At 40.8% G+C, this 26,795-nt stretch overlaps 1 protein-coding gene across 1 annotated transcript in view; it reads right to left on the bottom strand.

The window, feature by feature from the left end:
• Window positions 1-26,795, bottom strand: part of CCDC30 (coiled-coil domain containing 30) — a 186,539-nt gene that overhangs the window by 5,905 nt on the left and 153,839 nt on the right. Inside the window, 4 exon segments of the mRNA XM_078331431.1 lie at window positions 7,056-7,238; window positions 8,581-8,695; window positions 10,813-10,949; window positions 16,110-16,251. Of these exon segments, the coding sequence (XP_078187557.1) occupies window positions 7,056-7,238; window positions 8,581-8,695; window positions 10,813-10,949; window positions 16,110-16,251 (577 nt within the window).

Raw genomic sequence — 26,795 nt, 5'->3', positions numbered from 1 at the left:
TTAATTTTCTGTCTCGTTGATCTGTCCAGCATTGACAATGTGATGTTAAAGTCTCCCACTATTATTGTGTGGGAGTCTAAGTCTCTTTATAAGTCATTAAGAACTTGTCTTATGTATCTGGGTGTTCCTGTATTGGGTGCATATATATTTAGGATCGTTAACTCTTCTTGTTGCATTAATCCTTTTACCATTATGTAATGTCCTTCTTTGCCTCTTTTGATCTTTGTTGCTTTAAAGTCTATTTTATCAGAGGCAAGAATTGCGACTCCTGCTTTTTTAAAAAATTTATTTATTTTTGCTCTCCATTTGGTTGGTAAATCTTCCTCCATCCCTTTGTTTTGAGTCTTTGTGTATCCTTGCATGTGATATGGGTCTGGATGCAGCATACCGATGGGTTTTGGCTTTTTATCCAATTTGCCTGTCTGTGTCTTTTGATTGGGGGATTTAGTTGATTCAAATTTAGGATTAATAATAATATATGTGAGTTTAATACTGCCATTGGATGCTAGATGGCTGTTTTGCCCATTAGTTGATGTAAATTCTTCATTATGTTGATGCTCTTTACTTTTTGGCATATTTTTGGAAAGGCTGATACTGGTTGTTCCTTTCTATGTATAGTGCTTCTTTCAGAAGTTCTTGTAAAGCAGGCCTGGTGGTGATGAAATCTCTAAGTATTTGCTTATTCACAAAAGATTTTATTTTTCTTTTCTTTTTTTTGGAAGGGAGGAAGGCAGGAAGGGAGGAATGGAGGAAGGGAGGGAGGGAGGGAGAAAGGAAGGGAGGGAGGGAGGGAGAAAGGAAGGGAGGGAGGGAGGAAGGAAGGGAGGGAGGGAGGAAGGGAGGGAGGGAGGAAGGAAGGGAGGGAAAGAAGGGAAGGAAGGAAATCAGGCAGTGAGACCTGGATCTAGAGGTCTACAAGTTGATTTCTTTTTTTTCTTTTTTTGAGAGAAGGAAAGAAAAAAAAAGAGTGAAGGAGAGGAAGAAAGAGGAAGAAGAAGAGGGAGAGAGAACGAAAATGTTGCTTTATTCTAAAAAAAATGGGTATTAATAATGGCCAATCAATATTTCATTTAAACCTATGAGTAGGTGTGATGTGGTATTGACAAGAATGTATATTTTGTGTATTTAAAGTGGAGAGCTCTATAAATATTTATTAAGTTTACTTGTTCCGGATCTGAGTTTGAGTCCTTGATATCCTTATTAGTTTTCTGTCTCATTGAGTCTAAGTCTCTATGTATCTGGGTGTTAGGATCGTTAGCTCTTGTTGTTGCATTGATCCTTTTACCACTATATCTTTGTTGCTTTAAAATCTATTTTATCCGCTACGAGAATTGCAACTCCTGCTTTTTATTTATTTATTTATTTTTGCTCTCCATTTGGTTGGTAAATCTTTCTCCATCCCTTTGTTCTGAGTCTTTGTGTATCCTTGCATGTGAAGTGGGTCTGGATGTAGCATACCGTTGGGTTTTGGCTGTATCTTTTGATTGGGGGATTTAGCTGATTTAAATTTAGGATTACTGCCATTTGATGTTAACTGGCTGTTTTATCCATTCGTTGATGTAAAAACTCTTCTTTATGTTGATGCTCTTTGCTTTTTGGTATATTTTTAGAAAGGCTAATACTGGTTGTTTCTTTCTATGTGTAATGCCTCTTTTAGAAGCTCTTGTAAAGCAGGCCTGGTGGTAATAAAATCTCTGAGTACTTGCTTGTTCATAAAAGATTTTATTTTTCCTTCAGTTGTGAAGCTTAGTTTGGCTGGATATGGAATTCTGGGCTGAAAGTTCTGTTCTTTACGGATGTTGAATATTGGCCCCCACTGTCTTCTGGCTTGTAGAGTTTCTGCTGAGAGATCTGCTGTAAGTCTGATAGGCTTCCCTTTGTGGGTAACCTGACCTTTCTTTCTGGCTGTCCTTAGTATTTTCTCCTTTGTTTCAACCCTGGTGAATCTAATGATGATGTGCCTTGAGGTTGCTCTTCCTGAGGAATATCTTTGTGGTGTTCTCTGTATTACCTGGGGTTGAATATTGTCCTGTTTTGCTAGGTTAGGAAAATTTTCCTGAATAATATCCTGAAGAATATTTTCCAGCTTGGATTCATTCTCTTCATGACATTCAAGTATACCTATCAAATGTAGATTAGGTCTTTTCACATAGTCCCATATTTCTTGGAGACTTTGCTCATTCCTTTTTATCCTTTTTTCTTTAATCTCGTCTTCTCATTTTATTTCATTGAGTTGGTCTTCGACCTCTGATATCCTTTCTTCTGCTTGATCAATTTGACTGTTAAAACTTGTGCTTGCTTTGTGAAGTTCTCATATTGTGTTTTTCAGCTCCATTAATTCACTTATATTCCTCCCTAAATTGTCTATTCTCATTAGCATTTTGTCAAACCTTTTTTCAAGGTTCTTAGTTTCTTTGCATTGGGTTAGTCCATGTTCTTTTAGCTCACAGAAGTTTCTTATTATCCACCTTCTGAAGCCTGATTCTGACAATTCATCACACTCATTCTCCATCAGGCCTTGTTCCCTTGCTGATGAGGAGCTGTGATCCCCTGAAGGAGGAGAGGCATTCTGATTTTGGATGTTTTCAGCCTTTTTGCACTGGTTTTTTCCCATCTTTGTGGATTTATCCACCTGTCGTCTTTGTAATTGCTGACTTTCAGATTGGGTCCCTGAGTGGATGTCCAGTTTGTTGGTGATGATGTTATTTCTGTTTCTTTGTTTTCCTTCAGTGGACACCCCTCCCCCACAGAGCTGGACCTTCCCGGGTTCAGCTGTGCTTGCTGTGAAACTCTCAACCATCAGTGTTTCTTTCCAATTGCTGTTTTTTTTTTTTTTGTGGGGGTGGGACCAGCTGAGCCAGATCTCCTGGCTCCCTGTCCCAGAGCCCCCTTTTTTTCTTTTCCTAATTTAACGGTCGATTCTTTCCCAGGTCCCCCAGTCGCCCGCTGAAAAGGCACCAGGATCTAGCTGAAATTCCCTGTGCGGCAACCAAGCTTGCTGAAATGGTGGTTCTGAGATTCGTGGCACTTTTCTGCCTGGGAATCTCCCGGTCTGGCTCCCAGCCTCAGTCCTCCTCCCAATCAGCTGAATGGGTGACTCTGCCTTCTTGGAGCTCCAAATGCCAACTAAAAGGGCACCCAGTCCCGCACACTCCTCAGAGAACCGCCATGCCAGGACACCAGCCAAACAGCCACGCCGGCCAAAAGAGTTATGCTGGTAACCCATGGGGCTCCTCTGCTGGGAATCTCCTGGTCTGTAAGCAACAAAAATTCATCTGGAAGTCTGGCGTCCACTCTCTCCCTGTGCTTTCACTGGGAGCTGCAACCCTGAGCTGCTGCTAGACGGCCATCTTGGATCTCTCTCCTGGTCAATGTAATCTTAAGCATCACTCACTTTTTCCTTTCCTATTTGGATGTCTTTTATTTATTTTTCTTGCTTGATTGCTCTGGCAAAGATTTCCAGTATATATGAAATAGAAATGATGAGAGTAGACATCCTTGCCTTGTTCCTAATCTTTGAGAAAAAGCTTTCAACTTTCACCATTGAGTATAATGTTAGCTGTGGGCTTGTCATATCTTGCCTTTATTGTATTGAGGTATATTCCTTCTAAACCTAATCTTTTGAGAGTTTTTATCATGAAAAGATTTGAATTTTGTCAAATGCTTTCTCTGTTTCTAATAAGATGATTGTATGGTTTTTGTCTTTCATTCTATTAATGTGGTGTATCATGTTTGTTGATTTGCATATGTTGAACCAACCTTGTATTCCTGGAACAAATCTTACTTGATCATGGTGAATGATCTTTTTAAAGTCTTACCTGGTTTCGGAATCAGGGTAACGGTGGCCTCATTTAATCAGTTTTTTAGTATTCTGTCCTCCTTATTTTTTTGGAAGAATTTGAGTCAGACTGGTATTCATTCTTTAAATACTTGGTGGACTTCAGGAGTGAATCCAGAAGATTCTGGGCTTTTCTTTGATGGGAGATGTTTTATTTTGGCTTTGATCTCATGATTCATTATTTGTTTGTTGAGGTTTTCTATTTCCCCATGGTTCATTCTTGGTAGGTTGTATGTTTCTAGAAATTTATCCATTTCTTCTAGGTTTTCCTATTTGTTGGCATATGGTTATTCATAATAGTCTCTAATGATTCTTTGTATTTCTAAGATCTCAGTTATGTTTCCTTTTTCATTTCTTCCTTTTTTTTCATCATCCTACTTTGGACATATTCATTTCTTATTTATTTATTTGGGTCTTCTCCCTTTTTTTCTTAGTCCAGCTAAAGGCGTGTTGATTTTGTTTTCTTTAAAAAAAAAACACTCCAACTTTTTGTTTCATTGATCTGTACTGTTCTCTTGTTTTTAATTTATTTAATTTATTTTATTTTGAGATGGAGTCTTACTCTGTCACCCAGGCTGGAGTGCAGTAGCGTGATCTTGGCTCACTGCAGCCTCTGCCTCCCCGGTTCATGCAATTATTCTGCCTCAGCCTCCTGAGTAGTTGGCACCACAGGCATGTACCATCACACTTGGCTAATTTTTGTATTTTTAGTAGAGACGGGGTTTCACCATATTGGCCAGGCTGGCCTCAAACTCCTGACCTCGTGGTCCATCTGCCTCAGCCTCCCAAAGTGCTGATATTACAGGCATGAGCCACTGCGCCTGGCCTGTGTTGTTCTTTTAATCTCAATTTCATTTATTTCTGCTCTGATCTTTATTATTTCTTTCCTTGTATCAATTTTGGGTTTGGTTTTTTCTTGCTTTTCTAGTTTCTTGAGGTGTATCTTTAGGTTGTTTATTTAAAGACTACTTTTTTTGATATAGGTGTTTATTATTATAAACTTACCTGTTAATATTGCTTTTATCATGTCCCATAGATTTTTGTATTCCCATTTCCATTTGTTTTAATATATTTTAAACTTTCAATCTTAATTTCTTAATTAACCCATTGGTCGTTTGGGAATATGTTGTTTCATTTCCATGTGTGCTTGTATAGTTTCCAAGGTTTTTCCTGTTACTGATTTCTAGTTTCTTTTTATTGTGTTCAAAGAAGATACTTGTTACGATTTCTATTTTTTGAATTTGTACAGACTTGTTTGTGGTCTAAGGTATGGTCTATTCTGAAAAATGTTCTATGTGCTGATGAAAAGAATGTGTAATCTTCAACGGTGGATATGTTCCATAAGTGTCAGTTAGATCTACTAGGTCTAGTGTGTAGTTCAACTCCACTATTTGTTGGTTTTCTGTTAGGATGATCTGCCCATTGTGGAGAGTTGGATGTTAAAGTCCCCACTATTATTGTACTGCAGTCTATCTCTCACTTGAGGTCTATTAATGTTAGCCTTATTGTATTTGGGAGCTCTGGTGTTGGATGCATAGATATTTATAATTGTTATATTCTCTTGCTGAACTGGCCCTTTTATCTTTTTTGGGGGGGGAGGGGGATGGAGTTTCACTCTTGCTGCCCAGGCCGGAGTGCAATGGCGTGATCTTGGCTCACTGCAACCTCCGCCTCCTGTGTTCTAGCAATTCTCCTGCCTCAGCCTCCTGAGTAGCTGGGACAACAGGCATGCACCACCACACCCAGCTAATTTTGTATTTTTAGTAGAGACAGGGTTTCTTGATGTTGGTCAGGCTGGTCTTGAACTCCTGACCTCAGGTGATCCACCTGCCTCAGCCTCCCAAAGTACAGGGATTATAGGCATGAGCCACTGCACACAGCTGACCCTTTTATCTTTATATAGGTTACCTTCCTTGTTGTTTTTAGTCTTTGACTTGTAGTCTATTTTATCTGATATAAATATGCTATATTCCCCCTCTTCTTTGGTTTCCAGTTGCATGGAATATCTTTTCCACTCCTTCATTTTCAGTCTCTATGTGTCTTTATAGGTGAGATGGGTTTCTTGAGGGCAGCATATAGTTGGGTTTTGTTTCTTTATCCATTCAACTACTTGGTGACCTTTTAGATTTATTTATTTAGAGATGAAGTCTTGCTCAGTCACCCAGGCTGGAGCACAGTGGCATGATCTTGGCTCATGGCAACCTCCACCTCCTGAGTTCAAGCAATTCTTCTGCCTCAATCTCCCAAGTAGCTGGGACTACAGGCATGCACCACCATGCCCAGCTAATTTTTGCATTTTTAATAGAGATGGGGTTTCACCATATTGGCCAGGTTGGTCTCGAACTCCTGACCTTTTGAGTCACCCACCTCAGTCTCCCAAAGTGCTGGGATTACAGGCGTGAGCCACCATGCCCTGTATTTATTTATTTTTATTTTTTTGAGATGGAGTCTCGCTCTGTAACCCAGGATGGAGTACAGTGGCTCAATCTCAGCTCTCTGTAACCTCTGCCTCCCAGGTTCAAGTGATTCTCCTACCTCAGCCTCCTGAGTAACTGGGATTACAGGCACACACCACCATGCCCAGATAATTTTTTTGTATTTTTAGTAGAGACAGGGTTTCACTATGTTTGGCTAGGCTGGTCTCAAACTCTGGACCTCAGGTGATCCACCTGCCTCGGCATCCCAAAGTGTTGGGATTACAGGCATGAACCACTGTAGCCGGTTGAATATTTAATGCTAGATCACTGCCTCCTTTTGGGCTCTAGGTGGCACCTTAAGCCCAGGTTCATCTTGGCTCTAGTAAATGGTCAGAGCACTGCCTGTCCCAAATAGGGGAGGTCCCAAGGGGATTATCCTGGGAAGGCTGTCCAGGGGTTCATGCCCAGGGGACCTGGGGGACATACTTCCTACAGCTACTCTTATGTCTCCTTTGGCTGAGTTACAGAGCAGAGTCCCACCTCCTCTGTTTCAGGGATATTTCAGGGATATGCCTGTCTTCAGGGATATTTCTGCCTTCAGGAAGTTGTGATACTACCCATGGGTTAAGGCAAGGACAGGTTTCTGGCTAGGGAACCCCAGAAAGTGGGGAATCTGTTTGACTACTCAATTTTACTTTTTCCAGTGTAGAAACTATAAGTTGAGAGAGATTTTCCAAACAGTGGGTGCCTGGCAGAATAGGGGGAAGGGTATTACAGATGTGGAAGTTCTATTCTCCTACCATATGCTCAGAGTGTTTCCACTTCTCTATGACCTCAGGAATGGACTCATCCTCATGCTGGAGCTCTGCATTATTGCTGGTGACGACCTCAGTGCTGTATATTTCTTTCTCTCTTTTTGTTGGGAGGAGAGAAGCCAGCTTGCCTCTATGCCACCATTTTGGAACAGGAAACGCCTTAAGATTCTAAGTATAAAAACAATTTGGTTATTTATTCTAATAGGTATCAAGATGTTAGAAGTTGGTACCTTTGATACATATGGAATACTGAGTTTCATATGCTATAGCTCTGACTTATGTGACCTTTCTTACCTTGATTCAAGGGTAAAAATATGGATTTCAAAGCTATTGGTCCCAGAACATATTCCATTAAGTTATAACTCAGCACTTATAACACTATATTTATTTACAAAGCGTCTATCCTTCTCTACTAAACCAAAGGTTTCTGAAAACAGGGACTATCTTTGTATTCCTAGGACCTAGGCTATTTCCTGGAATTGGTAAGTATTTGTTGAATAAATAAGTAAAAGAATGAATGACTAGACGATTGAAAACAATTGTAGCTCAAGGAAAACTATAAATTACTGGATATCAAGCCACATAATTTGGCAGTTGTACTTTGACAAAATTGGCAAAAAACAAAACACAAGAAAAACCTCACATAGCTTGTAAATAATTACCTCTCAGAGACCAAACAAGATGTAGGTCTTATAGCAACAGTGATCAACAAGCAGGATCTACTGTTAAGTGTCTTGGGAAGAAGCATCTAGTTGGTGATATAAACCAGAGAAGAAAGTAATCAGCCTCTATCTTGGTTTCAGGATACGATTCTGTTCACTGAAGTCCCTATTGCTGACTTGCTTACCAGGCAGACGATGGATCTGGTCTGAACCTGTACTGTTTTCTGCATCTGTCTGCATTTGGCCACTTGTTTGCTTAGACTTTTGGAAAATAATTGCTTTTCTTTCACTCAGATGCTCTTTAGGCTTGACTCTTTGCCATAGCAAACTTTGCATTACTTCACTGAGCCTCAGATTTGCTCATCTTTCAGATAGGGCTAGAATCATACATGGCAAACAGGGCTGTTGAGAATGAGGCACACATGTCGAAACACTGAATATTTATTCATTCTCAAATATTTATGGAGTACTTGTCCATAGATGCAGTGATATATGGATAAAATCCTTGCCCTCCAGGATCTCACTGCTGAGTTAATGAGATAGAGAAGAAAAAGGGCAGTGACAATACAGTGTATTAAGGAAAAAGCTGTGAGGCATATGTACAAAAATCTTGGAGATCACATAGGAGGAGATAATTTACTAAAATCTGGCCCAATGAAGAGCAAAGCTGATCAAGAGCAGTCTCAGGGTCTGCTATCCTGGTGTGCAGCCAAAAGCCTCTTTGCCACAGCCTACCATGAGGCCAAGAGTAGGGCTACAGCTATATAAAGATGAAGGGAAGAGACAGCACAGCAGCTGTAGCAACCTGAACTTCACATTAAAGGCCCAATAGGAAGCACATGTCTTACCTCTCCTCTGCGAATATGAATGCTCCTTATAATTCGCTCTAAGAAGCGAATCTGCTGTGTGAGATGAATACTATTTTCATGTAATTGCTTATTTTCTTTATCCATGTGAAGTACCCTAAGAATGGCATAAATCAATGGCATGATTAGAAATTTTTGTATCATTACTAAAAACCCAAAATTCCTAGATCTTAGACCACTGTCCAGATTTTAGAAGCAAGTTTGCCAGAATAATTCCCACCATATTCCAAGACCAAGTGTGATGGTTAATACTGAGTGTCAACCTGATTGGATTGAGGGTTACAAAGTGTTATCCTGGGTGTGTCTGTGTGGGTGTTGCCAAAAGAGATTAACGCTTGAGTCAGTGGTCTGGGGAAGGCAGACCCACCCTTAATCTGGTGGGCACAATCTAATCAGCTTCCAGCGAATATAAAGCAGGCAGAAAAACGTGGAAGAGAGATGGGCCTAGTCTCCTCCCAGTTTACATCTTTCTCCTGTGCTGCCCTCGAACATAGGACTCCAAGTTCTTCAGTTTTGGGACTCAGACTGGCTCTCCTTGCTCCTCAGCTTACAGACAGCCTATTGTGGACCTTGTGATTGTGTAAGTTAATACTTAATAAACTCTCCTTTATATATATACTCCCCTTATATATCTATATAGGGGAGTTTATTAAGTGTGTATATATATACACACACACAAACATACATACATATATATATATCCTATTGGTTCTGTCCCTCTAAGAGAACCCTGACTAATACACCAAGTAAAAGTTAATAAGCTTTTGGGCTGTATTACATGGTTATTAAATACAGGTATAAGAGTATTAAAGGCATAATTCTAGCCCTTGAAAAATGTAAGGTAGGATATGATCCCATTTAGGGGTGGGAATGAAACAAGAGAGACTCTGTATCCCTTCAAATATGGTAGTTACATAGCTTGTATCTGGTTCCCTTCTCATACTGATCTGATTCTGATTTCTTGTGATGTAGAAATAGCAGCAGCAGCAGAAGCAGCAACCATGTTTCAAGTCCTTGCCATGGACTTATGCAATATAACCTACCCACACATAAGCCCTTAAAACTTTTCATGTATTAGCTCATTTAATATGCTAGCAACCTGATGACATACATTGTTGTGACAAATTTGAGCTTCAGTTTTCTTAGCCATAAAATGAGGAAATATTCCTTGGAAGAAACTTACTCTAAGGAAAACATTCAAGTCCAATCCAGGTGATTGTGTCATCAGTAGGCAAGATAGAAAGATTATTAACATTAATGCAAAGGTAATGAGTTAATTGTGTTGGGTGCTGACTGTCAGAAGCTATGACAGTTTGAGAAGAGCAATGATTTATATGGGACATCTAAAAGGGGAGACAGAGAGAGTAAAAGATCCTCAGAGATTCTCCAGGCCTGCCCAGAGGAGTGTGCCCAAAGCAGTGGACAACAACATTCCAGTCTGCTTGGCAGACTCTCCCCAGGCTATGGTGCTATGGTCTAGGGCCAGGCTGCTGAGGTCCACATGCTGCTCTGTCACCGATTGGGCTGGGTGAGTTCGCTCGCCTCTCTAAACCTTGGCTTCGTATCCATAAAATAAGGCTAATAGTGCCTCTCTCCTGGGACTGGTGTCAGGATTAAATCAATGAAAGAGCTTAGAACAGTACCTAGCATATAGTAGTTGCTCAGACAAATCTTAATCATTCCAGTTATTATTGGTGACATTATCTGTTAATATCAACCCACTCTCTTTGATTATAATTCAATAAAGTCTCCTATGAAAAAGAGAATGCTCAGGCTGGCTGATATATGGCTTATTTTCTGCTTATAATATTTGTCATTAAAAATTAACCCACTGGTATCCTGTGGATTTCATGAATTTAAGTTACTTCTGCAAGATTCTCTCTTGTTCTACCTTGATTCCACAGGTATCAAAGAATAAAAACGTAGGCCAACACACACAAAATGACAGGCCAGAATGCACACAGCCAAGTTCTCAGTGAGGCAATGACATTATGAAACAGCCTATCTAAATAGCCAACAGCCTCGTCCATGATATTTTTCTCTATAATTTAACAATTTCTGCCACTTGTATGATCTGCTGAAAACAGCGGACAGCAGAGAGCGAGTTACAGGGTAGGCTACAAACTCAAAGGACGGTCTGTAGAACCAGCTCTTTGTTGAGGGAGAAACATCCTCTTGTGGAGTTTATTGGCTCCCAGGCAGGATGGCACCTACCTGCTTTGGATTGAAGATATTGTACATTTGTTGCTGTGGATCAAATGTTCTTGCTCTATGACTTGCTCCAGAAGTTTCCTTTTTTCTAAAATCAGGGTATCATTTTGGGCAGTGATCTGGTCCTGTATTGCCTTCTCCTAGGGATTAGAAAGTCTCCTAATTACTATAGCAGGAGAAAGAATTATAAATTTAAGAGCACCAGCCTGTTTCTAAATCTAGAAGATATTTTCCTTTATTTACTTTGTTTTCTCCTTCCTCTCGTCTGTTTCTACCTGTTTGCTGACATTGTCATTCATCGTAGCTAGTTTTTCAATTTTCGAGAGGTTATTTTATGTCATATATATTTTTTCTTTTTCATGACCCTGGAAGTAGTGAGATTATGCTTTTTGTTTGTTTGTTTTTGTTTTTGTTTTTGACGTGGAGTCTTGCTTTGTCACCTAGGCTGGAGTGCAGTGGCGGAATCTCAGCTCACTGCAACATCTGCTTCCGGGTTCAGCCTCAGCTTCCTGAGTAGCTGGGATTACAGGCATCCACCACCACACCCAGCTAATTTTTGTATTTTTAATAGAGACAGGGTTTCACTATGTTGGCCAGGCTGGTCTTGAACTCCCAACCTCAAGTGATCCGCCTGCCTCAGCCTCCCAAAGTGCTGGGATTACAGGCGTGAGCCACTGCGCCCAGCCAGTGAGACTGTTCTTGCAGTGATAATGCTGAAATGATTTCTAGCCTAATACCATATTTTATTTTCTACCAATGATTTTCCCCAAAGCAATAGCTACTGAAGGTACAGCTAAAATGATAAAGGAGTGCATTTTGTGAAAAACCACTAATATTCTTATATATAGTCAGGAGATACTAATAAATATTACCTTTAGTGAGGGGTTTAGAGCTCAAAGGTGTAGAATTGCCAGTTCCACTCACTAATGACCTGTCAACGGTAACAGGCAAGTGCCTACACTTTTGTGTTTGTTCCTTGCCTGACAGCAGTGAGGAACAATCTCTGGCAGACTGGAAAAGTCAACTTTACATGTTTCTCTCTCTCTTTTTCTTTTTTTTTTTTTCGAGACAGAGTCTCGCTCTGTCACCTAGACTGGAGTGCAGTGGCACAATCTCGGCTCACTACAATCTCTGCCTCCTGGGTTCAAGCCATTCTCCTGCCTCAGCCTCCCGAGCAGCTGGGATTCAGGTGCCCACCACAACAACCAGCTAATTTTTATACTTTTAGTATAGAGACAGGGTTTTGCCATGTTGGCCAGGCTGGTCTCAAACTCCTGATCACAAGTGATCTGACCACCTCAGCCTTCCAAAGTGTTGAAATTACAGGCATGAGCCACTGCACCCGGCTGTTGTTTTGCCTTTTTTTTTTTACAGATAGAATCTAGCTCTGTCATCCAGACTGGAGCACAGTGGTACAATCATGGTTCACTGTAACTTCATACTCCTGGGCTTAAATGATCATGTGCCTCAGCCTCCTGAATAGCTAGACTACATACATGAACTACCACACCTGGTTAATTTTTAAATTTTTTGTAGGGTCAGAGGCCAAGTGCCATGGCTCACACCTGTAATTTCAGTACTCTGGGAGGACAAAGTGGGAGGACTGCTTGAGCTTAGGAGTTTGAGACCAGCCTGGTTAACATGGTGAGACTCCATCTTCACACACACACACACAAAAAGCCAAGTGTAGAGTTCAAGACTGCAGTGAGCTGGGGTCCCACCACTACACTCTAGCCTGGGTGACAGAATGAGACTCTGTCTCAAAGAATTTTCTTTAAGATAAAAAATAAAATAAAATAGTAGAGACAGAGTCTTGCTCTGTTGCCCAGGCTGGTCTTGAACTCCTGGCTTCAAAATACACTCCTGCTTCAGCCTCCCAAAGGACTGGGATTACAGGCATAAGACACTGTGCCCAGCCTACATGTTTCTTTTAAATAAGATACTAATGTAGGTCATTCAGAAAAGACTGGCCATCTATTATTATTGTTATTTTAGACAGAGTTTTGCTCTTTCACCCAGGCTGGAGTGCAGTGGCACAATCTTGGCTTACTGCAACCTCTGACCCCTGGGTTCAAACAATTCTCCTGCCTCAGCCTCCTGAATAGCTGAGATTATAGGTGCCTGCCACCATGCCCAGCTTATTTTTTAAATTTTAATAGAGATGGGGTTTCGCCATGTTGGCCAGGCTGGTCTCAAACTCCCGACCTCGGGTGATCCACCTGCCTCAGCCTCCCAAAGTGCTAGGATTACAGGCATAGGCCACCTTGCCTGGCTGGCCATCTATTATTAAAGACCTATAGGATGTAGATCAGATTATGTTCTGAAAAAAACTATTCCAGATTTTAGAATCCTTCTCCAAGACCCTACAATATCTAATGGTAGTCTCACCTGCTATAATTTAAAGACATTTAATTAACAATGTATTGGTAAGGATCGAGAAATAGAAGCAATCATCCCACAGATAAACCCTAGACAGATATAACTGGATTAAAAAGTGCACTGCATGAGGAAAGGAACTGACACCTTGTCCTTGGGAAATACTGTATTTTTTAAAACAAGCAAAAATTCCAGACACATGTTATGAAAACAGGATAAAATGGGAAAGTCTAGTTAGAGTGGTCACAACAGAAGGCTCAATTGGCTCCTTATATAAAGAAAAAGCTGACGTAATGAAGCCAAAAGAAGTGGCATTACTCTTTGAAGACTCAGAAAGTTAACCTGGCATTTTTATTCTCAGTGCTCTGGTCCTTGGGTCATAAAATAAGAATCCCTAGGTTTGCTCCGCTTTGGCATTAAGAGCTCTCAACATCAGTCTTCTCTGGGCTAAGTAGTTCTAATTCTGTTAACAATTTCTCATGTGAACTACCAATCCACCGATTAACATGCTTCTCAGGCCCTTCTAAGAGATTATATACCAAAAAAAGGAAAATGACATCTGTGAAAAATTTACATGCGCCAGGTACCACTTTAGAAATTTTATGTTTTAATACTCACAAAAGCCTTGTGCATGTAAGGTGGGGATTATGTCCTTCATTTTACAGATGAGGAGTGATACCCAGAGACTTGTCCAGGGTCACAGGCAGGGCTAGAATTTGAATCCAAGTCTATCTAAGGCTAAAGCCCACAGTACCCTTCAATGGCAATGAGCAAAAGGTCCAATTACTCTCTCAGCCTCACTGCTTATTTGGGATCTCCAGCATATTTTATGAAGACCTGTGGTTCTTTGGGTAGATATATTAGTTTTCTACCCATTTTCTCATAGTTTTGACTGCTAGGACTCTGAAATCACATTGTTGTCAGGGTTAATTACTTATGAGGGCTACAAGAGAGACTGAGCTGCATGCCTTTCTCCTAGCTTCTAGTGGTTGCCAGCAACCCTTGCTATTTCTCAGTTTGTAGCTGTATCATTCCAGTCTGTGACTTCATCACCAGGAAGCATTCTTCCCCTGTCTGTGTCTGTCTGTATGTATTTCCCTCTTCCTATAAGGATAGGAATCATCTTAGATTTATGATTCATCCTAATTCAGGATAATGTCATCTTAACTAATTATATCTGCAAAGACCCTATTTCTATATGAGGTCACATTCTAAGGTTCTAGGACATGAATTTGGGTGAACACTATTCAACCCAGTATAATCAGGAAGAAAGCTAGCATGCCTGCTGAAAGGCTGTTTTTCCAGCCTAGAAGTAAAATGCAAAAGTATGAGAAAGAACTAGTAATAAAGAAACAGGCTGAAGATATATCTGCTGGACCCATGAACTAGGATTGCTACTTTTTCCCCTTTCTTTCTTCTTCTCTTTTTTTGAGATGGAATTTCGCTCTTGTTGCCCAGGCTGGAGTGCAATGGCACTATCTCGGCTCGCTGCAACCTCCGCCTCTTGGGTTCAAGCTAGTCTCCTGCCTCAGCCTCCTCAGTAGCTAGGATTACAGGCACCTGCCACCATGCCAAGCTCATTTCTTTTTGTATTTTTTAGTAGAGATCAGCGTTTACCATGTTGGCCAGACTGGTCTCGAACTCCTGACCTCAGGTGATCTGCCCACCTTGGCCTCCCAAAATGCTGGGATTACAGGCATGAATCAGTACATCCAGCCTCCTCTTCCTCTTCCTTTTTTTGCCCATGGTTGCTACTAAAATGGATTGCTACTTTTTCTTATATACTTAACATTGTCTTTTTCTAGTTCTAAGCTGGATCTCAGTCTCCAAATGTTTGACAAATTAATAGCGAAAAAAAGGATACTGCAAAAATCCAACTTATTTTTCTTCTCTCACTATAGTTTAGAATATCAAGAGGATTTTTTTATTTTATATTTTTGTTAGAGACAGAGCCTCTCTATGTTGCCCAGGCTAGAGTACAGTGGCTATTTACAAGCACGATTATAGCTCTCTGTAACCTTGAACTCTTGGCCTCAAGCAATCCTCCTGCCTTGACCTCTCAAAGTACTGCAATTAAGGTGTGAGCCACTGCACCCAGCCAATTTTTTAAAACTAAGAATGTAATATTTGTGACATACCTATTATACTCCAAAAATGCTTTGCTATGTATAGTCAAGGAATTCTTGACGTGGAGTCCCAGGATAGTTTATGGAATCACTGAAATTACATAAATGTTTATGGTATCCTTGGCACATAGTGGTGGTATAAAAATGTGTTGGGTGTGGAAATGAGTATTTTTAGGAGTGATAATAGAGTTTTCAAAATTCTGAAAGAGCTCAGATCTCAAGAAGGGAAAACCAGTCAGTTACTCTCTGTCTTGAATTTATGTGGTTTAATAATCCCACAACCATTCTGCATTTGATTCTATTCATCTGTCCCATTTTCTTCTTATTCATACACTACTATGTCACAAGGGCAATAAGACAAGCATAAAGAAACCATGGGTATTTAGAAAAAAGCTTGACGGAAGGATTGATAAAGGAGTAAGGATCATCTTTTTCACCGCCATTTAAAACTAACACTGAATGAGGGCTCTACAAAGCAGAAATGAGTTACTGAGAGTGGTTTGGAAGTCTGTGCTCGGGGTGTTTAAGAAAAGGCATTTCCATTTGAAGGCAAGACATTGATTGTAAGTTGGCAGTACAGAATATTTTCAGTACTCGATTCAGTTTAGCAGCACTAGGAGTCTTACATACTTTTGGTCAGGGCTTAAAGAATTACTCATCGAAAGATGGTTCAAAGAAAAGAAATGAAAACAAGGACTATGAAGGGGCCACAAACAATTTTTAAAATGAAAAGGCTTTCTCCAAATGGGTGACCATGGGAATCACCAGTGAGCTCTTCACCTTTTACTTTTTCCTCACCGTTTCTATTTTATGTTGCAGGATTCCAATTTCATCTTCAAATTGGTTAATTCTCTTATCTCGTCGTTCTACTTCATTAGTTAAACGATACTTGACTTTTTGAAGCTTGATTTTGTGTTGGTGATGTTTCTCATTATAGTTTCTATAAAAGTAAATTTCAGTTTAGACACATCTGAACACAGTTAAAATTTATTTTACCTCCTCAATGTGGACCTTTCTTGGGTTTCTTCTTCTTCCTTAAGTCCGGGGCCTGGCATTAGATGTGGATACTTAGCCTGCCTCACATCTTCTTGCCTTCCATGTCAGGGAGTGGGCCAAGGATAACTCCCTACATAACAGCAGCTTTAATTACTGCCATGGACTCAAGTATCTGGCTTACCTTGGTCTTTTTTTTTTTTTTTTTTGAGACAAAGTCTCGCTCTGTCACCCAGGCTAGAGTGCAGTGGCACAATCTCGGCTCACTGCAACCTCCACCCTCTGGATTCAAGTGATTTTCCTGCCTTTGCCTCCCAAGTAGCTGGGACTACCAGTGTCCGTCACCATACCTGGCTAATTTTTGCTTTTCTTTTTTTGAGATGGAGTCTTGCTCTGTCACCCAGGCTGGAGTGCAGTGGCACCATCTTGGCTCACTGCAACCTCTGCCTCCCAGGTTCAAGCAATTCTCCCGCCTCAGCCTCTCAAGTAGCTGTGATTACAGGCATATGCCACCACACCTGGCTGATTTTTGTATTTTTAGTAGAGATGGGGTTTCACCACATTAGCCAGGCTAGTCCTGACCTCTGGTGATCCACCTGCCTTGGTCTCCCGAAGTGCTGGAATTATAGATGTGAGCCATCACACCCAGCCACTTTTTGTATTTTTAGTAGAGATGGGGTTTCACCATGTTGGCCAGGCTGGTCCCAAACTCCTGACCTCAGATGATTCACCTGCCTCGGACTCCCAAAGTGCTGGAATTATAGGCATGAGCCACCATGCCAGGCCTACCTTGATCTTGTACTGATGGTTATGGTATAACTTTAACAGCTAAAATTATACCAGGAATTTAGGAAACTCCTTGATTTTTGATCCCTGATATTTAAATTTTGACTCCTGCTTCACTAATTCAGTCATTAACTTAAAATTTCCTCATTCTTGGCTGTATCTTGGACAATGATATTATACTCACTTCAATCTTATCTAATTTTCCCCAGGACTAGGCCTGTTCTCAGTCTTCCATTGAGTCTGGACCTCTTCTTCTTCTTTTTGTTGAGACAGGGTCTCACTGTGTCACCCAGGCTGTGGTGATACAATCATGGCTCACTACATCCTTGACCTCCTGAGCTCAAGCAATCCTCCCACCTCAGCATCCTAAGTAGTGCACACCACCACACCTGGCTAATTTATTATTTACTTTTTGTAGAGATGGTGTCTCACATGTCGCCCAGACTGGTCTTGAACTCTTTGCCTCAAGCTATACTCCTGCCTCAGCCTCCCAAAGTGCTGGGATTACAGACATGAGCCACCCAGTGAATCTGGACTTCTAAAAGCCAATTCCATATAGGTCACTGTTCAAGACTCTGATTCTTATATACATCTAAGTTATGGCCAATAAGCACATGAAAAGATGCTTAACATTACTAGTCATTAAGGAAATGAAGATCAAAAGCACAATGACATATGGCTTCGCACACACTTGGATGGCTGGAATAAAATGATGGATAATAACAAGTGCTGGCAAGGATGGGAAGGAATGTAAAATGCAGGCAGGAATGTAAAATAGTATGGTCTCTTTGGAAAACAGCCTGGCAGTTCCTCAAATGGTTAACCATAGAGTTGCCATTTGACCCAGCAATTCTACTCCCTAGGTATATATATTCAATATAACTAGGAAAACATATGTCCACACAAAAACTTATACACAAATGTTCATAGCAGTATTATTCATAACATCTAAAAGATTTAAACAACCTAGATTGCCATCAACAGATGAGTGGATAAACAAACAGGGTATATCTAGCCAGGTGTGGTGGCTCATGCCTATAATCCCAGCACTTTGGGAGGCTGAGGTGGGCGGATCACCTGAGGTCAAGAGTTCAAGACCAGCCTGGTCAACATGATGAAATCCTGTCTCTACTGAAAGTACAAAAATTAGCTGGGCATGGTGGCAGGTGCCTGTAATCCCAGCTACTTGGGAGTCTGAGGCAGGAAAATTGCTTAAACCCAGGAGGTGGAGGTTGCAGTGAGCCGAGGTTGCACCCTGCACTCCAGCCTGGGCAACAGAGTGAGATTCCATCTCAAAAAAAGAAACAAGCAAACACACCAAATAGGGCATATCCATACAATGTGCTATCATTCAGTAATAAAAAGAAAGGAAGTACTGATACATGCTACAACATGAACCTTGAAAGCATTATTCTAACTAAAACAAGCCAGGCACAACCGACCAAATATTTTATGATTCCATTTATATGAAATGTCAGTAACGGGCAAATTTAGAGTGAAAGAAAGTAGATTAGTGGTTGCCTAGGTCTGGTGGTGGGAAGGGAATTGGGGATAGGGTGATAGCGAAAGAGTATGAGGTTTGTTTTAGGATGGTAAAATGTTCTAATGTTGACTGTGGTAACGATAAAAAAAATGGACAAAAGCCATTAAACTATATACTTTAAATGAGTGCATTATATCATATTTGAATTATATCTCAATAAAGCTGTTTAAAAAACCAAACAAACAAAAATCTAAGTTACTATTTCAAGCTACTATAACAGCTATACAGAGTAAACAAGAAAATAGATTAAAGCATCCATACTACCACTAGGCAAACCTTTTGGAGCATGACTGATACAAACAAAAAGAATACTGTTCTTTAAAATTACAGAGAAGCTACTTGGGGGCTAAGGCAGGAGAACTTCTTGAACCTGGGAGGTGGAGGGTACAGTGAGCCAAGACCAAGCCACTGTTCTGTACTCTAGCATGGGCGACAGAGTGAGACTCTATCTTGAAAATAAATAAATAAATAAATAAATAAATAACATAGGCTATACATTGATTGGCTATACATTGTTCTTTTTTTTTTTTTTTTTCCAAACATTCTTGTTCTGTTGCTCAGGCTGAAGTGCAGTGCATGATCTTAGCTCACTGCAACCTTTGCCTCCTGCCTCCCAGGTTCAAGCAATTCTGGTGCTTTAGTCTCCTCAGTAGCTAGGATTAGAGGTGTTCGCTACCACACCTGGCTAATTTTTGTATTTTTAGTACAGATGTGGTTTTGCCATGTTGGCCAGGCTGGTCTCAAACTCCTGGCCTCAAGTGATCTGCCTGCCTCTGCCTCCCAAAGTGCTGGAACTACAGGTATAAGTCAACATGCCTGGCCAGCTATACATTATTCTTTGTATCACAAATTTCAAGAACAGAAAATAATGAGTGAGGCAGCTAGTCAGAAAGAAAATGACTTTAAACAATCGTGTTATAGACCAAATGGACCTAATAGATACAGAACATTTCGTCCAATGGCTGTAGAATACACCTTCTTTTCCCTAGTACTTGTATCATTCTCAAAGATAAACCATCAGGTCACAAAACAAGTATTAAAACACTCAAAAAACTGAAATAATATCAAGCAACTTCTCTGACCACAATGGATTAAAACTAGAAATAAATAAGAGGAATTTTGGAAACTGTACAAATACATGGAAATTAAACAACATGCTCCTGAATGACCAGTGGCCCAATGAAAAAATTAAGAAAGAAATTGAAAAATTTCTTGAAACAAATTATAATGGAAACACAACATACCAAAACCTATGGAATATGGCCCAAGCAGTAGCAAGAGAGAAGTTTATAGCTGTTAAGTGCCGACATCAAAAAAAGAAAAACTGCAAATAAACAATCTAATGATGCACCTTAAAGAACTAGAGAAACAAGAGCAAACCAAATCCCAAATTAGTAAAAAAGAAAGAATACATAAAGATCAGAGCAGAAATAAATGAAATTGAAATAAAGAAAACAATACAAAAAAAATCAATGAAACAAAAAGTTGGCTTTTTGAAAAGTTAAAATCAACAAACTTTTATCAGGGCTAAGAAAAGAAGAAGATTCAAATAAATAAAATCAGAGACAAAAATGAGATATTACAACTAATACCACAGAAATTCAAAGGATCATTAGTGGCTACTATGAGCAACTATATGCCAGTAAATTGGAATATCTAGAAGAAATGAACAAACTTTGAAACACATACAGCATACCAAAGATTGAACCATGAAGAAATCTGAAACCTGAACAGACCAATAACAAATAATGAGATCAAAGCCATACAAAAAGTCTCCCAGTAAAGAAAAGGCCAAGACCCAGTGGCTTCACTGCTGAGTTCTATCAAACATTTAAAGAAATAATACCGAGGGGAGGACTCAAGATGGCGCTGTGAGAACAACCCAGGATTGGAACTCTCGTTGAATCCGCAAAGAGGTGAGTCGGAGCGGCATTTCCAGACTGATCCTTGTTGCCCACAGAACGGGGAAACTCCCAAGTATAAAAAAGACACGGGACGCCAGGCAGTATGTCTGCCTGGCGAAGCCGGCAGCCGGGGCGGCGGCGGCCGGCCCTACCCAGCAATCCCCACAGGGCGCGCTTGTCCGGGTGCCCTGTTGAACCGGCAACCTGAGACTTGAGAGGGCTGGACTTGAGACTGAACGAGACTTGGACAGTAGGCCAGCCCAGGGGATTGCAGGGACAGAGCGTTAGGGGTACCCAGTGGGACGAACAAAACCGCGATTTCAAACTATCCCGAGCAGACGGTCCGAGACGCTCTGTGGGGGAGGGGCGTCCACCACTACGGAGGCAACCCGCCCCAACTGAGATAAACGCCCATTGCTGACACAGCCAGCCGTTGCCGAGGCAACCCGTCCCTACTGAGATACATGCCCACTGCTGACGCAGCCTGCCGTTGCCAAGGCAACACGCTACAACGAAGAGACTCCGCCGCAGGGCATGGCGGAGACCACAGCAGAGCCTGCAGGAACAGGGCGAATCACACAACAGCAGGGCGGAGACTCGGCAGGCAAACAGTGGCTAGTCTGCCTCCTAGCTGGGCAGGACACCTCGACGGACATCGAAAAATAAAGCCCGAACCCCCCAACACAGAGCATTTGAGAAAAAAAGGGTTTTTTTTTAATGAGCTCTGTTGCAGCAGAATCAAACATAGCAGCCTAACCGCCCTGAATGAACAACAGAGCTCACAGCTCAGCAATTGAGCTCCCAAAAAGTACAGACTGTCTCCTCAAGCAGCTCCCTGACCCCTCTATATCCAAAAGACTGACATTTGGCAGGCATCATCCTGGGACAAAGATAGCAGAAAAAGAAACTGGTAGCATCCCTCACTGTGCCAGAGCTGCTAGAGGTGCACCCCAGACAAGCAGGGCCTGGAGTGGACCTCAGCAGTCGTACAGCGAAGGGGCTAGACTGGTAGAAGGAAAACCAAGTAACAGAAATACTTCATCATCAACAATCTGGGTGTCCACTCAGAGACCCAATCGAAAAGTCAGCAACTACGCAGAAAACAAGTGGATAAACCCACAAAGATGGGAAGAAACCAGCGAAAAAAGGAGGAAAACACCCGAAACCAGAACACCTCGCCTCCTAGAAAGGACCAAAACTCCTCACCAGCAAGGGAAAAAAGCTGGACGGAGAATGACTGTGACGAAATGACAGAATTAGACTTCAGAAGGTGGATAATGAGAAACTTTTGTGAGCTAAAAGAACACGTATTAAATCAATGCAAAGAAACTAAGGAACTTGAAAAAAGATATGAGGAAATGATAACAAGAATGGATAACTTAGAGAGGAATATGAATGAATTAAAGGAGCTGAAAAACACAATACGAGAACTTCGCGAAGCATGCACAAGTTTCAATAGCCGAATTGACCAAGCAGAAGAAAGAATATCTGAAGTCAAAGACCAACTCAATGAAATTAAACGAGAAACCAAGATTAGAGAAAAAAGTGCAAAAAGGAATGAACAAAGTCTCCAAGAAATGTGGGACTATGTGAAAAGACCTAAGCTACGTTTGATAGGTGTACCAGAAGGGGACGAAGAGAATGAATCCAAGCTGGAAAATACTCTTCAGGACATCATCCAGGAAAACTTCCCCCACCTAGCAAGACAGGCCAACACTCAAATGCAGGAAATACAGAGAACACCACAAAGATATTCTGCAAGAAGAGCAACCCCAAGGCACATAATTGTCAGATTCAACAACGTTGAAATAAGGAGAAAATACTAAGGGCAGCCAGAGAGAAAGGTCGAGTTACCCACAAAGGGAAGCCCATCAGACTCACAGCAGATCTCTCGGCAGAAACACTACAAGCCAGAATAGAGTGGGGGCCAATATTCAACATCCTTAAAGAAAAGAACTTTCAACCCAGAATTTCATATCCAGCCAAACTGAGCTTCAGAAGTGAAGGAAAAATAAAATCCTTCATGAACAAGCAAGTACTCAGAGATTTTGTCTCCACCAGGCCTGCTTTACAAGAGCTCCTAAAAGAGGCACTACACATAGAAAGGAACAACCAGTACCAGCCATTCCAAAATCACACTAAATGCTAAAGAGCATCAACATAATGAAGAATCTACAATAACTAACAGGCAAAACAGCCACTTAGCATCAAAATGGCAGTATCAAATTCACACATAACAATATTAACCCTAAATGTAAATGGACTAAATGCACCAATCAAAAGACACAGACTGGCAAATTGGATAAAAATCCAAAACCCATCAGTGTGCTGTATCCAGGAAACCCATCTCACATGCAAGGATACACAAAGGCTCAAAATAAAGGGATGGAGGAAGATTTACCAAGCAAACGGAGAGCAAAAAAAAGCAAGAGTTGCAATACTCGTCTCTGGTAAAATAGACTTTAAAGCAACAAAGATCAAAAGAGACAAAGAAGGCCATTACATAATGGTAAAAGGATCGATACAACAAGAAGAGCTAACGATCCTAAACATATATGGACCCAATGCAGGAGCACCCAGATACTTAAGGCAAGTTCTTAAAGACTTACAAAGAGACTTAGACTCCCACACAATAATAGTGGGAGACTTTAACACTCCACTGTCAATATTAGACAGATCAACCAGACAGAAAATCAACAAGGATATCCAGGGCTTGAACTCAGACATGGAGCAAGCAAACCTGATAGACATTTACAGAACTCTCCACCCCAAATCCACAGAATATACATTCTTCTCAGCACCACATCACACCTACACAAAAATTGACCACATAATTGGAAGTAAAGCACTGCTCAACAAATGCAAAACAACTGAAATCATAACAAACAGCCTCTCAGACCATAGTGCAATCAAGTTAGAACTCAGAATACAGAAACCAACCCAGAACCGCACAGCTTCATGGAAACTGAACAACTGGCTCTTGAATGTTGACTGGGTAAACAATGAAATGAAGTCAGAAATAAAGAAGTTCTTCGAAACCAATGAGAACGAAGACACAACATGCCAGAACCTCTGGGACACATTTAAAGCAGTCTCTAGAGGAAAGTATATAGCAATAAGTGCCCATATGAGGAGAATGGAGAGATCCAAAATTGACACCCTATCGTCAAAATTGAAAGAGCTAGAGGAGCAAGATCAAAAAAACTCAAAACCCAGCAGAAGACAAGAAATAACTAAGATCAGAGCTGAACTGAAGGAGATTGAGACACAAAAAACCCTTCAAAAAATCAATAAATCCAAGAGCTGGTTTTTTGAAAAGATCAACAAAATAGACAGACCACTAGCCAGATTGATTAAAAATAAAAGAGAGAACAACCAAATAGATGCAATAAAAAATGATAAAGGGGAAATCACCACAGATTCCACAGAAATTCAAACCATCATCAGAGAATATTACAAACAACTCTATGTGCATAAATTAGTAAACCTGGAAGAAATGGATAAATTCCTGGACTCCTGTGTCCTCCCAAGCCTAAACCAGGAGGAAGCTGAAACTATGAATAGACCAATAACAAGGTCAGAAGTCGAGGCAGCAATTAAGAGCCTACCACACAAAAAAAGCCCAGGTCCAGACGGGTTCACAGCCGAATTCTACCAGACACACAAAGAGGAGCTGGTACCATTCCTTCTAAAACTCTTTCAAACAATCCAAAAAGAGGGAATACTTCCCAAATCATTTTACGAGACCAACATCATTCTGATACCAAAACTCGGCAGAGACCCAACAAGAAAAGAAAACTTCAGGCCAATATCCATGATGAACATAGATGCAAAAATCTTCAATAAAATATTGGCAAGCCGAATGCAACAGCGAATCAAAAAACTTATTCACCATGATCAAGTAGGATTCATCCCGGGGATGCAAGGTTGGTTCAACATATGCAAGTCTATAAACGTAATTCACCACATAAAGAGAACCAAAAACAAAAACCACATGATTATCTCAATTGACGCAGAGAAGGCATTTGACAAAATTCAACAGCCCTTTATGCTAAAAACCCTCAATAAACTCGGTATCGATGGAACGTATCTCAAAGTAATAAAAGCTATTTATGACAAACCAACAGCCAATATCATACTGAATGGGCAAAAACTGGAAGCATTCCTTTTGAAATCTGGCACTAGACAAGGATGCCCTCTTTCACCACTCCTATTCAATATAGTTCTGGAAGTTCTAGCCAAAGCAATCAGGCAAGAAAAAGAAATAAAGGGTATTCAAACAGGAAAGGTGGAAGCCAAATTGTCTCTATTTGCAGACGACATGATAGTATACCTAGAAGACCCCATCACCTCAGCCCAAAAACTCCTGAAACTGATAAGCAACTTCAGCAAAGTCTCAGGATATAAAATCAATGTGCAAAAATCACAAGCATTCATCTACACCAATACCAGACTTAAAGACAGCCAAATCAAGAACGAACTGCCATTCACAATAGCTACAAAAAGAATAAAATGCCTTGGAATACAACTCACAAGGAATGTAAGGGACCTCTTCAAGGAGAACTACAAACCACTGCTCAACGAAATCAGAGAGGACACAAACAGATGGAGAAACATTCCATGTTCATGGTTAGGAAGAATTAATATCGTAAAAATGGCTATACTGCCCAAAGTAATTTACAGAATCAATGCTATCCCCATCAAGCTACCATTGACTTTCTTCACAGAACTGGAAAAAGCCACCATGAACTTCATATGGAACCAAAAGAGAGCCCGCATAGCCAAGTCAATTCTAAGCAAAAAGAACACAGTGGGGGGCATCACACTACCGGATTTCAAACTATACTACAAGGCTACAGTAATCAAAACGGCATGGTACTGGTACCAAAACAGAGATATAGACCAATGGAACAAAACAGAGGCACCGGAGGCAACACAACATATCTACAACTATACAATCTTTGATAAACCTGACAAAAACAAGCAAGGGGGAAAGGATTCCCTGTTTAACAAATGGTGTTGGGAAAACTGGCTAGCCATGTGCAGAAAGCAGAAACTGGACCCCTTCCTGACACCTTACACTAAAATTAACTCCAGATGGATTAAAGACTTAAACATAAGACCTGGCACGATAAAAACCCTAGAAGGAAATCTAGGCAAAACTATCCAGGACATAGGAGTAGGCAAGGACTTCATGAACAAAACACCAAAAGCATTGGCAACAAAAGCCAAAATAGACAAATGGGACCTAATCAAACTCCACAGCTTCTGCACGGCAAAAGAAACAGTCACTAGAGTGGATCGGCAACCAACAGAATGGGAAAAAATTTTTGCAGTTTACCCATCTGACAAAGGGCTGATATCCAGAATTTAGAAAGAACTCAAACGGATTTACAGGAAAAAAACAAACAAGCCCATTCAAAAATGGGCAAAGGATATGAACAGACACTTTACAAAAGAAGACATATATGAGGCCAACAATCATATGAAAAAATTCTCATCATCACTGGTCATCAGAGAGATGCAAATCAAAACCACATTGAGATACCATCTCACGCCAGTTAGAATGGCGATCATTAAAAAATCTGGAGACAACAGATGCTGGAGAGGATGTGGAGAAAAAGGAACACTTTTACACTGTTGGTGGGAGTGTAAATTAGTTCAACCATTGTGGAAGACAGTGTGGTGATTCCTCAAGGCATTAGAAATAGAAATTCCATTTGACCCAGCAATCCAATTACTGGGTATATATCCAAAAGACTATAAATCGTTCTACTATAAGGACACATGTACACGAATGTTCATTGCAGCACTGTTTACAATAGCAAAGACCTGGAATCAACCCAAATGCCCATTGATGATAGACTGGATTGGAAAAATGTGGCACATATACACCATGGAATATTATGCAGCAATCAGAAATGATGAGTTTGTGTCATTTGTAGGGACATGGATGAATCTGGAGAACGTCATCCTCAGCAAACTGACACAAGAACAGAAAATGAAACACCGCATATTCTCACTCATAGGCGGGTGATGAAAAATGAGAACACATGGACACAGAAAGGGGAGTACTAAACACTGGGGTCTATTGGGGGGAAAAGGGGAGGGCCAGTGGGAGGGGGAGGTGGGGAGGGATAGCCTGGGGAGAAATGCCAAATGTGGGTGAAGGGGAGAAGGAAAGAAAAGCACACTGCCATGTGTGTTCCTATGCAACTGTCTTGCATGCTCTGCTCATGTACCCCAAAACCTAAAATC

This window comes from Callithrix jacchus, chromosome 7 (genome assembly GCF_049354715.1).
Source record: "Callithrix jacchus isolate 240 chromosome 7, calJac240_pri, whole genome shotgun sequence".
Lineage (NCBI taxonomy): Eukaryota > Metazoa > Chordata > Mammalia > Primates > Cebidae > Callithrix > Callithrix jacchus.
The sequence above is the reverse complement of the archived record's forward strand: the minus strand, read 5'-3'. Positions and strand labels throughout refer to the sequence as shown.